This window comes from Agelaius phoeniceus, chromosome 1 (genome assembly GCF_051311805.1).
Source record: "Agelaius phoeniceus isolate bAgePho1 chromosome 1, bAgePho1.hap1, whole genome shotgun sequence".
Taxonomy (NCBI): Eukaryota; Metazoa; Chordata; class Aves; order Passeriformes; family Icteridae; genus Agelaius; species Agelaius phoeniceus.
Window position 1 is genome coordinate 75,914,555 of NC_135265.1, and position 14,487 is coordinate 75,929,041.

General features: G+C 33.8%; 1 protein-coding gene across 3 annotated transcripts in view; it reads left to right on the forward strand.

Annotated features, from left to right (window-relative positions):
• The window catches only part of LOC129121741 (cadherin-10), a 93,244-nt gene that overhangs the window by 59,311 nt on the left and 19,446 nt on the right, over window positions 1-14,487 (forward strand). For all 3 annotated transcript variants that reach the window (XM_054635208.2, XM_054635199.2, XM_077181889.1), the window contains exons 3-5: window positions 431-725; window positions 10,510-10,629; window positions 11,230-11,397. In XM_054635208.2, the coding sequence (XP_054491183.1) occupies window positions 431-725; window positions 10,510-10,629; window positions 11,230-11,397 (583 nt within the window). The remainder of the gene's footprint in view (window positions 1-430; window positions 726-10,509; window positions 10,630-11,229; window positions 11,398-14,487) is intronic.

Genomic DNA, 14,487 nt, shown 5'->3' on the forward strand with positions numbered 1-14,487 from the left:
TTTAAAAAATATATTATTTCATGAAACCAGTGGTTCTGTTTTCCTTAATTGTCTTGTATTTAGCCATGTTCTTTATCTGCTTAGTGAATTTACAACTAGCACAGCAGTTGTGAATTTTTAATAGGATCTCTTCAAGGAAAGAAAAGGTCAGTATTAACATAAAAATCTTCTTTAAGAATGTGGTGCAGAGGTTTCTTAGCAGAGAACAGGTGTTGCTGCAAAAGTAAAATCTTCCAGAACAGCCAAGTTGAAAGATTCTTGGAACTAAGTTAGGAAACTGGCTGTCAGTCAGTGGTGAATAAAAAATACTTTCTTAATGGTATCAACCACATATGTGGCATACAGAATAACTTAAAATATAATAATGATATTTAAAAACAACCATTCTTTTCATTGCTTCTAAACGAAGTACTGTCTTCTTCCATTTCAGCTTCATTCTGACCAGGATAAAGGAGATGGATCTCTCAAATACATTTTGTCAGGAGATGGGGCTGGTACTCTTTTTATAATTGATGAGAAAACAGGAGATATTCATGCAACTCGGAGAATTGACAGGGAAGAGAAAGCCTTTTACACCCTGCGTGCCCAAGCTATCAATAGAAGAACTTTGAGACCAGTGGAACCTGAGTCTGAGTTTGTCATCAAGATCCATGACATCAATGACAATGAACCAACATTTCCAGAAGAAGTTTACACTGCTAGTGTCCCTGAGATGTCAGTAGTAGGTGAGTTCTCTGTACTGAGGTACAAATGCCTTTTCTCCATTACTTGACAAATTATTTCCCCATCTTTTCAAAAGTCAGTCATGTGCAGAATTCTACCTGATAAGTTTTTTTTCATTTTGACATATTTGTTCAAATACTGAAATGGCATTCAGAACCAGATTTTTATGATCTAAGATCTGTTTCTACTTGGAATATCCAAATTATTGGCTTTACAGTTCTTTGGAATATAAATATTATAGATAGTAGGTGAATGGTGAATCATCCTCCTCCTTAGGAACTGTTAGAATAAGATGACTAAATTAGCCTGTTGAAAGCTCAATATTTTTTTTTCTTTCATTTTCACTGTAAGTTCCCAGTGGTGATAAGCACTGAATGGAGAGCTATCTCCACTCCCTCTGTGGGTGAGGAGAATTACATATTGACTCATGCACTGTCGATGCACTGTCTGAAGGTAGACACCCTCTTAATTTTTTTTTCTTTCACTTTTTTACTGTATAGACAAATTCACTTGTGCTTTCACTTTCTTAACTCCATCCACGAATGACACCTTCATGAATGTTAAACAGCTGTTTGACTTGATCTTTCTTCTCTTTGCAATGTATTTTCAGTTCCTATCTTAACTACAAAGTTGTGGCCTGGATCATGCCAGCTGGTGAATTTTATAACCAATAACATTTTGAAATATGACCTATTATTGATATTAGTGCATACAATTCATTAAGGATAATTTTTAAAAACTTAAAAATATATTATGTTTCTTTTAAAATATAATATTAATTAATTAATTGCATAAATGTAGCTACTATAATATTAAATTCTAAAAATTCAGAAAACAAACAATGCATTCAATGTAATTTTAGGCTATTATTACCATTTTAATCACCTCCACTGCCTGAATAGGTCAAACAGGTATTTTAGATTACTAAATTAACCTGTTGAGATGATAAGATTTAAAGATGTTTTAAATATATACATATTGATAATTGAGTATTTAACTTCCAGGACCTTGGAAAATGCTAAAAGAAAAAAAAAAACATAATTATTGAAGGAGAATGCCCTCAGCAAATCTGTGCAGCATTGTATGGAAGCATAATACTAAAATCTTTTTGTTCTTAATATTTCAATCTACTTTCAGTTTGTGATTGAATCAGTTTTTACGATTCCAGCATTCAGCAAGTGTTTTTTATTGTAAAGGAAAATAAAATTTATAAAGAAAGTTAGAGAAAACTGACAGATGATTGTGTAGGCCTGTACTGAAATCTCATCAAATAAGCCCACATAAAGAGAAGAGCTGAAAAATCTTCCACCTTTACTGTTCCAAAATCTAACAAAGTGTAATACCAATTTACTAACATACTGGTCAGTTTTCCAAATTTTCATAAACATATACAGCTTTAGGCAGAGCATCTTGAAAGTGCATCCTGAAAGAACATTTCTGGAGCATTTTCTACAGAAGCATTTGGCTAGATTACAGGAGGGTTGAAAAAGTATGTCTCAGAGTTTCAACTTCATTTCTTATGGTCTTTCTGTAAATTCCAAAATGAATTGTTTAAAACATGATTGGAAAGATATAATAAAATTAATCAGTGTTTTCATTAAATATTGTGCTATTATATAATACTAAGTTTTAACCTATTGTTTCTTCATTTCATCAGTCTCAATTCCATAAATAACATTTTTCTATAAGTATTCTCAAACATTCACAGCATTATTTCAATGCTTCTGAAGTATTCAGATTGCAAGGTTCCAGTGTATCTGTACAGCTGTACATAGATCATAAAATTCTGAAACTGCAAAATGTCAGCATTAAAACAACAAAAAATAAGATAATATGATAAGAAAAATATTTACAAAATAATAATTTATAGAGAAACAAAGAGCAACAAACACACCAACTTGGGTGTACTTAGTGTGTTAACCTTATATCTTACATAAATAGCTGTGCTGAAACAAATGGACTTCATTTTGTCAATAAAATGATAATAATTAGGAGAATTGTAACTCAGTTCAAATCTGTCATGTTCCTGGGTTTTATAAATGCAGTCATTCAGCTGTTAGAGTGACTGTCTACCTGATGGGCAGCATTTCTTTGAGCTTTATTACTTTTAGCTTTATTTCTGCTCCCTAGAGGTTTATATTCATCTGTAGTCCATAAGAGAATGACGTGATTTTATAAAGTATTCATCAAAGTTGATTCATTTCTTCATAACACTAATTTAATTCTCCAACTTAAAAAAAAATCTACTCAGTAATCTGAAAACTAAAGGCTAAGGGAAGAAGGGGAGAAATCTTCTAAAAGAATAAGCTGCATAACACTTTTGAGAAAAATAGAACTAATCAGAAATTGTGAAGTCATTATGTCAAAATTCCTCACATTTTGGTACAACAATAATATATTATCACATCATTATTACAAAATATTTTTAAATTTGTATTTTTTCTGGCATCATACAATTCAAGAATTTTTAGTACAGCAACTTACATGAGAAATTTATGAAAAAAGGAGCAATTACATTTTTTATTACAATTTCACTTCCTCATTCAAAGGAAAATAGGAAGAAATTCCTACATTTCTCTATTTTCTTTCTCTCTGGACTTTTCTTTTTTTTTTGTTATGGTATTGTGAGCAGCCCATTACTTGCCCAGTACTGTTGGCCATGGGCTAAGAGACTGTCAGGCTTGATGTAAGGAATGCAGATAGAAATTGCAGTCTTGGCTGTAATTGCACGTTCCGTTGAATATCCCCTGTAGTAGTCACTTCTGTGAGAAAGTAGAAACAGTTAATTTTTCTATAAATGTCTGCAAACATTAAGAGGAGTTTATGATATTAATATTTTCACAGTGATAGGTACCAGAAAGAGAAATTACAAAGCTAAATTACTCTGGCCCTTACCTGAATAGAGATGAGTTATATGGTTCTAAAAAAAGTGTGCTACTATCAGGACTGTAATATTTTCATTATCTAACCCAGGATAGTCAACATGGTGTGGCACTATGCTACATATTGGGGCTCTGAGAAAGAGAGATATTGCTGGAACCACACCCTGCCTTTCCTGTGTCAGACCTGCCAAGCAGACAGAATCCCATGTGAAGGATTCCCTGTCCTCGCTCTGTTCCACTTTGCTGAATGCCATGACTTCAGGGATAGGGGAGAATGGTGGCAAGTTCCTGCTCAGTCCTGCAGGTGCATCTGTTCCGCAACTACCTCGCTGTCACAGGTGCCCTTGCAGGGGTGGTGCTGATCTCCCCTCTCTGCTGATTTGCAATAAGGCACAATAAAATGGAATGGAACTGTGTCAAGGGAAGCTCTAATTAGACATTAGGAAAAAGTTCTTCATCAACAGATTGGTCAGTCACTGGAACAGGCTCTCCAGAAAAGTGTCAGAGTGTCTTGAATGCTTCTCTTAGTCATATGGTTTAGTTCTAGGTAGTCCTATGAGAAGCAGGAAGTTGGACTTGTGATCCTTATAGGTCCTTTTCAACCCAGTATATTATATGATTCCATGATAGCATTATCCACCAAAAATACATCTATATTCTTATAGGATGACTTGCGCTCCTGCTACTATTAAGTTCAATAGTTTACTATCAATCAGGTCTGAAGGCTGGAGCATAGGCAGACACATAAACATATCCAAACAATGTTTTTTAAGATACTAGTTTATTCAAACCAACTGCACAGAGAAAGATCCTTATATATAAATGTAGGATTGTATAGTATAATAAAATGGGGTGAAAAGGAAAATAAAATACATGGCACTTTCACTATCAAAGGTGAAAGAGGACCTGTGCACATAGATGGTGCAGATAGAGATCATGCCTCCTATTGGAGGACAGAACACTGGAACAATTCTCTTTGTTCATTGTTTCCAATTCCTGTGGAAGTAGTCATAATCTTTTATATGTATATTCATCACACAAGCAATGTTTCATAGATAATAAATATTTACTCTTTTTTTCCTTTGTTATACATAAAATCCGTATCAGTCTTTAATATGACTACTAACTTAGAACTTGTAACTGTGCCTTGTATTTATGTTGTGCTTTGTCTGTGTTCTGAAAACCATGGCCATTGCCTGGTGACTGCATTCTCTGTCCTGGTACTGATTATCAATGTTTCAAATAGGCTTAATCTTATCTCTACTTTAAGAAGTGTCAAAAAACCCCAAAAAGTCCGCTATTCTGCAATTTTGCCACTGTGTTGTCTATTTCTACACATCTGTAAAGCAGCTACAATGGTGAGGTGTTCATATGAACCTTGTATACACTTATCAGGATACCAGAAAGAAGAGAAACATGGTATCACATCATGCAAAGAAAAGAATGAAATGCTTATATAAAAAAACCTTGAAGTGATTGTAATCGGTGCACCCTTGGAGAACAGGGGTTGCTCCATCCTGAAGTTTCCTGTACTAGAAGGAATGATAAGGTGATTGGGAAGTCAGAAAAGCACTATTTAGTCTTTATCTACTCCATATGCCTCCATCCATAAACCTTATCAAGTCATGATGCAGCCATACACCAGCCTCTTTCAGACCACAAGAGCAGTTTTGATTTCTTCCTCCGGCTGTGGTACTAACCAGACAGACACCGGAGGATATGGCTATTTCTATTATCAAATAGAGTGTTTTACAAAGGCCCATAAATTCTTTGTTGTCTTGTTCATCTTTCTTTTGTTGCTTATTAAACATTGAAAAGGCAGACATAAATGGGCCAGCTTCAGGATCTCACAGCTGGGTCGATATTTGAGAAGACAACTTATTCTCCTGAAGTCTTTGTACTGATTACTGGATTTTTATCTTCTTTCACTTTTTCCTTTCCTTACTTTCAGAGTTTGTGACCCAGAATATTCTTACAGTTTTGACGACAGTCTTCTGCTCTGTCCATCATATTTTTTACCTATCTCTTTCTGCTCATTTGGAGGTTTCTTTTCAGAACTGCAAATAGTCTATTTTCGTCTAGATGGATTTTCCTGTAGAATTTGCCTATTAGTGTATTTTAGAAAAGTTTTCAGAACTTTCTCTTTAGACCTCTTTTTATATATTTATATATCTTCACAGCCTATATATTCTATAATCATTTCCTATCCTTATTGCATCTTGTAACTTTTCTGCTTCTAAATTAGGGATATCAATATATGATATTCAGAAGATGTAACCTCCTTCTGGGTTTACATGCGATGTACAGGGTGCCCTGTTGGTCTGTCATCTCTACCTCTTGTTATATATTTTCTTTCTCTTGAGACAGCAGTTAGAGCTGCTTAACTTTTTACCCTAGCTTCTTCTATACTCCCTTATTAGTGCTATTCACCAGTTCCCAATGCTTAGTCCTCTCTGCCATGGAATTCATCTTACAACACCTCCTTCTGGTTTCCTACTTAGAAAGATATTTCAAAATCTTTTTTTTTTTTCATACAAAGTTCTCTCAACAAACCCTTTTGCATCTTCTGACTTAGGACATTTCAAAAACCCAAATCAGGATTTTTTTTTATTTTTTTACAGAGTTTAATTTCACTCTGCACACAAATCCTGCCATTAGGAGATGAAACAAAAAGTTTAAAAAAAACCCCAAAACAAAACAAAAACCCACCAAGCTAAAACATTTTTCCTTAAAAAGGATATCTTAAAATAATTGAAATTATCCACTCCTGTGCTTGTTTGCAACTTATTTTTTTCTAAGTTACAAGACTATCTTGTGGTCAAAGATCTTTCTGACACTGAGTTCTCTGAACATGCAGCCCTTTTCAGTTCTTTTCTGTATTCTGCAGCTTAAAATAGATTATTTCAGTGGAAAACATTTGTCATTATTTCTGGGGAAAATAGGTGTCATTATTTCCTGTCTTTTCCACTAAAAACAGCAGAAAATTTCTATTAATTTGGCTTGTTTTTTGTATGGATAATTTACTATAGAGGGTACTTACTCTAGTCAAGTATCACATAACTCAGCTGGGAGTAAAGAAAACAAAACCTAAGCTTACAATCCAGCTCCACAGTGGATATTTTGTGGATTCCTTTTCCTAGATAATTATTTCCAGTGATTTTTATCTAATATGTATGCATCATAAATGAATTGTGAGGTCAAAGTCATTAATACTTGTATTGTGTTTGAAGATGCTTGCAGAAAACAGCAGCAAGGGCCAAATATATTAATTACTTTTATAGTCCTAGACTCAAGGGAGAGTCAAACACTACAATTAAAGATATGTTAAAATATGCCTTCTGAGAACTACAATAATCTGCCAAGAGACTGTTTGTGTCTGGGCCAAGTTTACCACTGCTAAATTCTACTTCATGGTATGTAAAATAGGCAATTATGCCAGAAGAAAATAACAGAATTCACTGGTGTGTTATTAATAATGTAGATGGTGCCTTATTCATAGATTCATAGAATGGTTTGAGTTGGAAGGGACCTTAAAGATCTTCTAGTTCCAGTTCCCCTGCCATGGCAGGGATGTCACCTGCTGACCTCATTGCTCAGAACCCCATCCAACCAGGCACTGAGCACTGCCAAGGATGGGGCAGCTAAAGCTTCTCTGGAAAACCTGTTCCAGTGCCTCACCACCCTCACAGTAAAGAATTTGTTCTTTATATCTTATCTAAACCTGGTGTCTTTCAGTTTGAAGCCATTCGCCCGTGTCCTATCACTACATGCCCTTGTAAAATGTCCATCTCCATCTCTCCTGTATGTAATCACTGTCTCCTTTATGCACTGCTATAGAGGTCAGATTAGGCTTTAAATTCTGAAAGTCAAAGACCAGCTTCATCAGAAGCAACCTGTGACTATGTAAAAGACAGAGCATGATCTAGACTAAGTGATGATTATTAAGTGATCCCTACACTGTAGTTTTTAAGCCCTGGCATAACTGATCATCTTCAATGCCTTTGGATTTCTGGTCCAGGTTTCCTACCAGAACAAACAATACATTTGTTTTATTGAGCATCAGTGGTCTTCAGTGTACTGAAGCAAAGCAAAACCAGCTGGTGCTTTGACAGATGATGTGCAGAATGTAATTGATACACTGATGGCACTACTCCTGTTTACTTCTTGATGTGGTTTCTGTCAGGTTTTTACAGGACTTGCTGATCCCCTGTGGAAGCCTGAGGAGCACATCTATTTTCCTCTCATAGCAAGGGGAGTTCTGCATCCTAAATGGCACTTGGAAGTGTAGTAGTGCCCTTGCACTTCTCCTCCCAGGTACCAGACCCATAAAAACCAAAGTGCTGAGGTAACATTAAAAAGTAAAGTTCATCCTTACTGCATTTGGGTAATAAAGTGTATACATTGTCCTGAACATAACCCACCAATTGCATGGTGTGATAGCAATGAAATTAAGGAGCCCAAGTCTCTTTCCACAGACTTTAAAGGGAATAGGTACAAATCTACAGTTTTCAGAAGTTTCTGACAGGTTTTTTTGGGGGTGTATATATGCAGCCATGTTAATTCCAGCTGGGGAGAAGTATAGATGATGTAATTTGCTGTTTCATGTGCATGTGCGCTGAGAGTATTAATTAATATATTCATTATGACACCCAAATAAGACAGCAGTAACTGTTAGACACATATTATTGCATTTAAAATTGATTTGTTTAAAATATATTTTAAATTTATTAAACATTTTCTTCAGTTTCCTTCCAAATTATTCTTCAAAATTGGTTTTCCTTATATTTTTAAACTAAAATGAAACAAAAGTCTCATACAATTGACCTATTAATAGATACGTTTAGTTTGACAAGTGAAGGAAATGTGAAAACTAGAAAAAATAAATTATTCAGTTACATGTAATATAGTATTTATTTTCATGTATTTACAATGTAGAAGTTTCTGATTAACACATCAGGCTGTTGTGACATATGTGTTGATTATGACTGTTCTCTGTTGGTATGGATATGAAATGGAGGAGTTGTAAACTTTACTTGCACACGTGTTGGTCAGCATACTCAGTGGCTTGGGGGTTTTTTGCCCTTTTTTTAACTTGCAGCACTTCAGTTACTGAAGATGGTTTGTCTTATCCTTCTTTTACACAACTGCTATTTCAGAGAAGGTATTCTTTAGGAACAGGTATGCATTCTAGCACTGCAGTTTCTCTATAGTAGTAGGATGGTGCGAAAGTGCATTTCAGAATCAAGACAACACTCTTCAGAACTTAAATATATTAAGCAAAAGGCCTATTCCCCTTTTAGCAGAATAGTTATATAGACATATTATCTACACATGGAGTTCAATAAGGCTGAAGACATGAGACATAGAGAATCATAGAGACAAAGCTTTTAGAACAGACCTGTCATCCCCACATTCTTATTTTTAAAAAAAAAAAATCAGATTTTTGGATTCAGCCATTTTTTAGATGCAATCTGTAATACAATAGAAAGTTATTTTCTCTTAATTTCTTTACACTTGTGTAGCAGTTTTTACATTTTAAAATTTTATTTTATGTTTGGGTCTTTTCTCTGCTAAATTCATGATTATAACCAGCCCATTCTGCCTTCTTTATGAGAAGCCAGTACTTTTAAGGACTCACTGAACCAAGTATTTTGATTCTCTAGCAGTTGAAAACTGAACATTTCGGAGAACTCATCTCTGTTTCAACAGTTAGGCACATGCTTATTCCCTTGATATTGGTGCTATGATTGAACAATTTACTTGTAAAAAGTGGGTTTGTTGTCATGTCATAAAATCCCAAATAAATGGAGAAATAGCATTTACTTTTACTTTTTTATGTTTTTCTGTGCATGTTAGAATAAGTATGTAATCTGGACAGACAGTGCAGATAATGAGAGGGATTAAATAGTTGTGCCAAGGGTCCTGGATTTCAGGTGCCCTTTTTCATATTTGGTGGGGAAAAGAATTTTGAAAGAATTGGGAGAAACAACTTTTGAAGTCTTCTAGATGATCCTCAGATTAGCCCATGGCTAGCCAGTCACGTGCTTACGATGATTGTTTTTCCTTTTTTTTTTTTTCTAATTCTTTCCTATATACTTAAAATAGTGTCTCCACTTTATGGATGCATAGTTAGGGGGATCCTTGTTTATACTTTGTTTCTGTGATGGAAGAGTTGAACATGATGTAGAATATATTTTGATTGTGGAAAAACTGTCATTGGTAACGGCAAACATTTCATGTTTTAAAGGATTGGTATGTTCTACTAAAATTTAGAAAAGGTCTTTAAGGTTAGGAAATTTTCTGTAATCTAAATAATCAGCAGATTTTAAAGTTCATATGACAGTGTTTCTTCTGGTAATATCTATCTGTAGAAACACTTAGAAACAGGGAGAACCGATGCCTTGTTTTTCACAAGTTCCAATGACCTGTTTAATCATCTTTTTCTGTCATGCTCCTGCATGTGTAATTTCATATCATACTCATATCATTGAACAAAAGAAAATAAAAAGAAAACAAACCACAAAACACCCCAAACCCATTCTAGGCAATGGAATGAAGGCATTTATTCCAAGTAAAAAAGTGTCTTCTGCAAAGAGGATGTGAATACATGAAATTGTTGTAGCTAGGTAAGGATAAGATTTCAGCTCAGACATAGCTATTGTTTATATTTTCTAATTAAATCTTAATCACACTTGGGATTACGGAAGTTTATTTTCAATTTATGTAGAAGGAGACCCGGAATAAGGAAGAATGTTCCTAATGTTGACTAGAAGATCACAAATATATTTGGAAAATCCAATTAGTATTAGCTGACATTTTCTTTGGTGTCTGTTGGAATGGAAATTGATGCTCTGACACCTCCGTGTAGTGTCATATGCAACTAAGTTGGCTTTGGATGTTCCAGGTACTTCTGTGGTCCAAGTTACAGCTACTGATGCTGATGACCCTTCATATGGAAACAGTGCCAGAATAATTTACAGCATACTTCAAGGGCAGCCATATTTCTCTGTGGAACCAGAAACAGGTAATAAATATTTTCATTATTTTCATTTACCATAAACTTTAAACTTTTTCTTTCATTTAAAAGACCTTGGATCACATAAAAAATGTAATTAAAAACTAACTGAAATGAAAGAGCATTTCTTGCTTTTTCTCATTATTTATAACTTTTATAATACATATAAAAACTCAAGACATCTGAAATTATGAAGTATAAGTAATTTCACAGTGGGACTATTTATTGCTTAAGATTTAAATAACAACATTTCTGATAAAGGCAGGCATAAAGGTTTTTTTCCTTAGAAAATATTGTTCTTTTTTTCCCTAATGATTCTACTTAGATTAATAAAATATGTTCTTTCTCCTAAACCTTTGACACAAATATCTTGAAGCATTTTTAGCATGAAACTGGAAAAGTACCTGTGATGTAGAACAAGTACTCAACCAAGACATAGCCTGTACTAAAGACTACTATAATTATAAGACTACTATAAAACTTATGGACAGAAATTTGTTCTTCAAAACATTAAATGAATATTTTAGAGATTTATTTCAAGACTAATATAAAAAAGATAAGCAACAAATACATTATTAGCGACTCTGTTTTCCAATTTATTTCTTTTAGGCATCATCAGGACAGCATTGCCGAACATGAACAGAGAAAACAGGGAGCAATACCAAGTAGTTATCCAGGCAAAGGACATGGGAGGCCAGATGGGTGGATTATCAGGGACCACCACGGTGAACATCACACTGACTGATGTCAACGACAATCCACCTCGCTTCCCCCAGAGTAAGCTGCATTTAATAGTTGACTTGTGCTGGAGCAGTTAAGCAGTCACCATCTGGTTTAATTTAGAGTAAATCTAGATTATGGGGCACATATAAACAAAAGGCTTATGTGCTGATTATTATTATTATTAAAGCAGTATATTAAATGTTAAAGCTTTTTTTTTTTTTTTTGTTAAGAAACAGTTACATGATGAAACATAACTGCAGTAAACCTGGAATTCCTCCCAGGAATATGGGGAGCAATAGTAGGTGGAATCGTAAGAGCATTAAAGCAATGTTTTTTGCTCTTTCCTTACCTATTGCTTAAATCCTACATTCTCTCCCACTGGAGAATAAGACATGTTGTAATTCTAGATATGCAGAAATGTTTGAATTGAGGTATCTGCTTAAATATTTAATCATGAAGAATGTGGAAAAGAAATTACTCAAAGGGAATCAGACAGATTTGTACTTTTCAGCTATAGAGCTACAAAACAATATACAAAATTTCCCAAATTAAAGCAAATTACATTAAACTTTTTGTTTGTTTGTTTTTTACAGCTTTAGTGAAGGTTTTTATAATGCTTTTTGCTGCTTGATACTACCACTGTCAAGACTTTGTATCCTCAAACCAAAATGTAAAAATATTTTCGGTCTCTATCTGATATGAAAATATTAAACTATGTAGCATTGAACTTGTGACAGTTAAGCATTTTAAATACATTTGAAGCCTTTTGCATAAATTGAAGTTGCAGTATTTGTGCGATGATTTAGATTTACTTAGTATGTAAAGGATTTAGATTATCCTCACCACAAATTTTATACACTCTGTATTATTCTACTCAATCCAGTAGTTACTCATGCACTCTTCTTGATCAAAATAACAGAATCAGCTTCAAATTATGCTCCTTATGGCAGAACTGGAGTACATAATTATGTTCAATTTAATATTGAAGTTAATATATATGCGTTCAGCCAAGATGTTTATCAGCATGTAATTTCATATTCACACTTTAACAAAAAAAAGTCATACACCATTAAATAAGTAGAACTTGTGCATTTCTACAAAGGTCATATTCTGAACAGAATTTATTGTTAATTTATAATTTTATTTTTTTCATTTTTCCACAATTTTTAAAAATTATTTTTATTGTTTCAATATGTATATAGAAGATTATGGTATTTCCATTGTTGTGTAGGACAGGAATGCTGTATTACTCTTCTCTGGAGACACACTGAAGAAGGCCATTCAAAGAGGTGCCATGTTCAGAGCCTTGCAGGAAAAAAAAAAAATAAGTTAAACTTAAGACAGCATAGAATCTTCAAGAGTGCATATTTATACTTTTCTCTTTTTTCTTGTTTCTTAAACAGTGTGGTAAATTAGAAGTTAGAATGATGGAATCAACTTTCCAGACCATTTTAACATGACTTATCTGGGATTCCAACATAATATTTGAGATAGAGAAGGATTTGATGTAGCATCTCTGCATTTTTCTTTAATGTCAGTTTAAATCAGACGTGTCATTTCCTTTAAAGAAACTTAATTTTGCTTTCATGGGCTTTTGTTGTTTTTGTTTGATTTTTCTCTCTACTTTCTCTCTTCCAATTTCTTTGTTAGATATAAATGCATGTTTCATTGGAGATGAAAACTAAAACATTTATAAGGATGACATATTTTACTAAATATATGAAAGTAAAAATAGCTATTGACTTTAAAAATATATATATTTAGCCTCAAAATGGAAGTAGACATTATAACGATTTGTGATTTTAACAGAGTTCAGTGACACTGCTGGAATTGAAACTGATTAAGTTAAATTATTCTTATTCTATTCCAATAATAAAAAACCCCAGATGTATTAGGTTAATGAAACAATAATATTCATATCAGATTTATAAATTATCAGGCTAAGTATTAGAATTCCCATTATGTTTCCACAGCATATTACAGCTATATGTTTCAATAAAATGTTTAATATCAGCTTATATGTCTCCCACAAGAAACTCATATTAATATTGGGGAAAATTTGACATAATGTATTGTATCATACATTCTAAAAAAAATAAATATAGAAGAACCCCTAATTCCTCTGTTGTTTGCATTATGAAACAAGGATTCTTCAGAATATTTTTCTCTTCTTAAAAATATACTAAAACCCAAATAGATAACAGTGGTGATGAGATTTAAAACTTTTTCAAGGTGCTACAGAAAGGTCTTCAAACACCTCAAACAATGAATCTTTGTTTCAACTATAATACTTCCAGGTGTTCTCAGAAGTAAGGAGATACTGTTGACCAGTGATAAACAGAAAATGTGATTTATGGACTTAGAAGTCTGAAACTCAGTGAAACTCAGTGCACCTGAATTATGGCAGCCCATGTATCCTGTGAGACTATAGCCTGTGGTAATTTATAATTTCTGCCCTTACATTATATGCCTATTCAAGAGTGAATGGGAAGAAGGGTAAATGGAAAAATGAGACTGGTTTTTCATTCTTTATGACTGACTGAAGTATTTTCAATCCCAAGTGTGTAGACTGTAATCCTCAAGCTGATTTCTGCTCTCCATAGTCTATGGAAAAGTATTCCTTTCCTTGATCCTCCCATTTCTTTTCCTGACAGACAAATGAAAGGACATCATTCACTGGAGTAAATGCAAAGAGTAAACTGCTTTCCTTGAGAAGGAAGAAATAAGATTGACAGCAGAGTTTTGCAAGGATGAGTCTACTTTGGTGTACTTTGTATTCTGATACCGTGTCCAAAGCTGCACTGCATCCCATACTTAGTCAATTAAATGTATTCAGTGACAAAAGGAATAAAATGAAGCGTCTCATACTATGGTGGAGATTTCCAGAAATAGATAGGCTAGATTAAAAATTATCTTTTAGAGGATAAGTTTCTGGTTATGTTCCCTCTCTGTTTCCACTACCTTATTAGCAATTCATGGTATGAGCTCTTACAACTTTGTAGACTAAATAATGACTTGGGTATTGCTCTGGGAGTCAAAGTAGTGTCCACAAGGTATAGGGAGATAGTTTTAAGTCCTGAAAAAAGAAAAGTGGAGGGTAGTTGACACCTCATAAAAATAATTATAACATATTAATTGGGGATT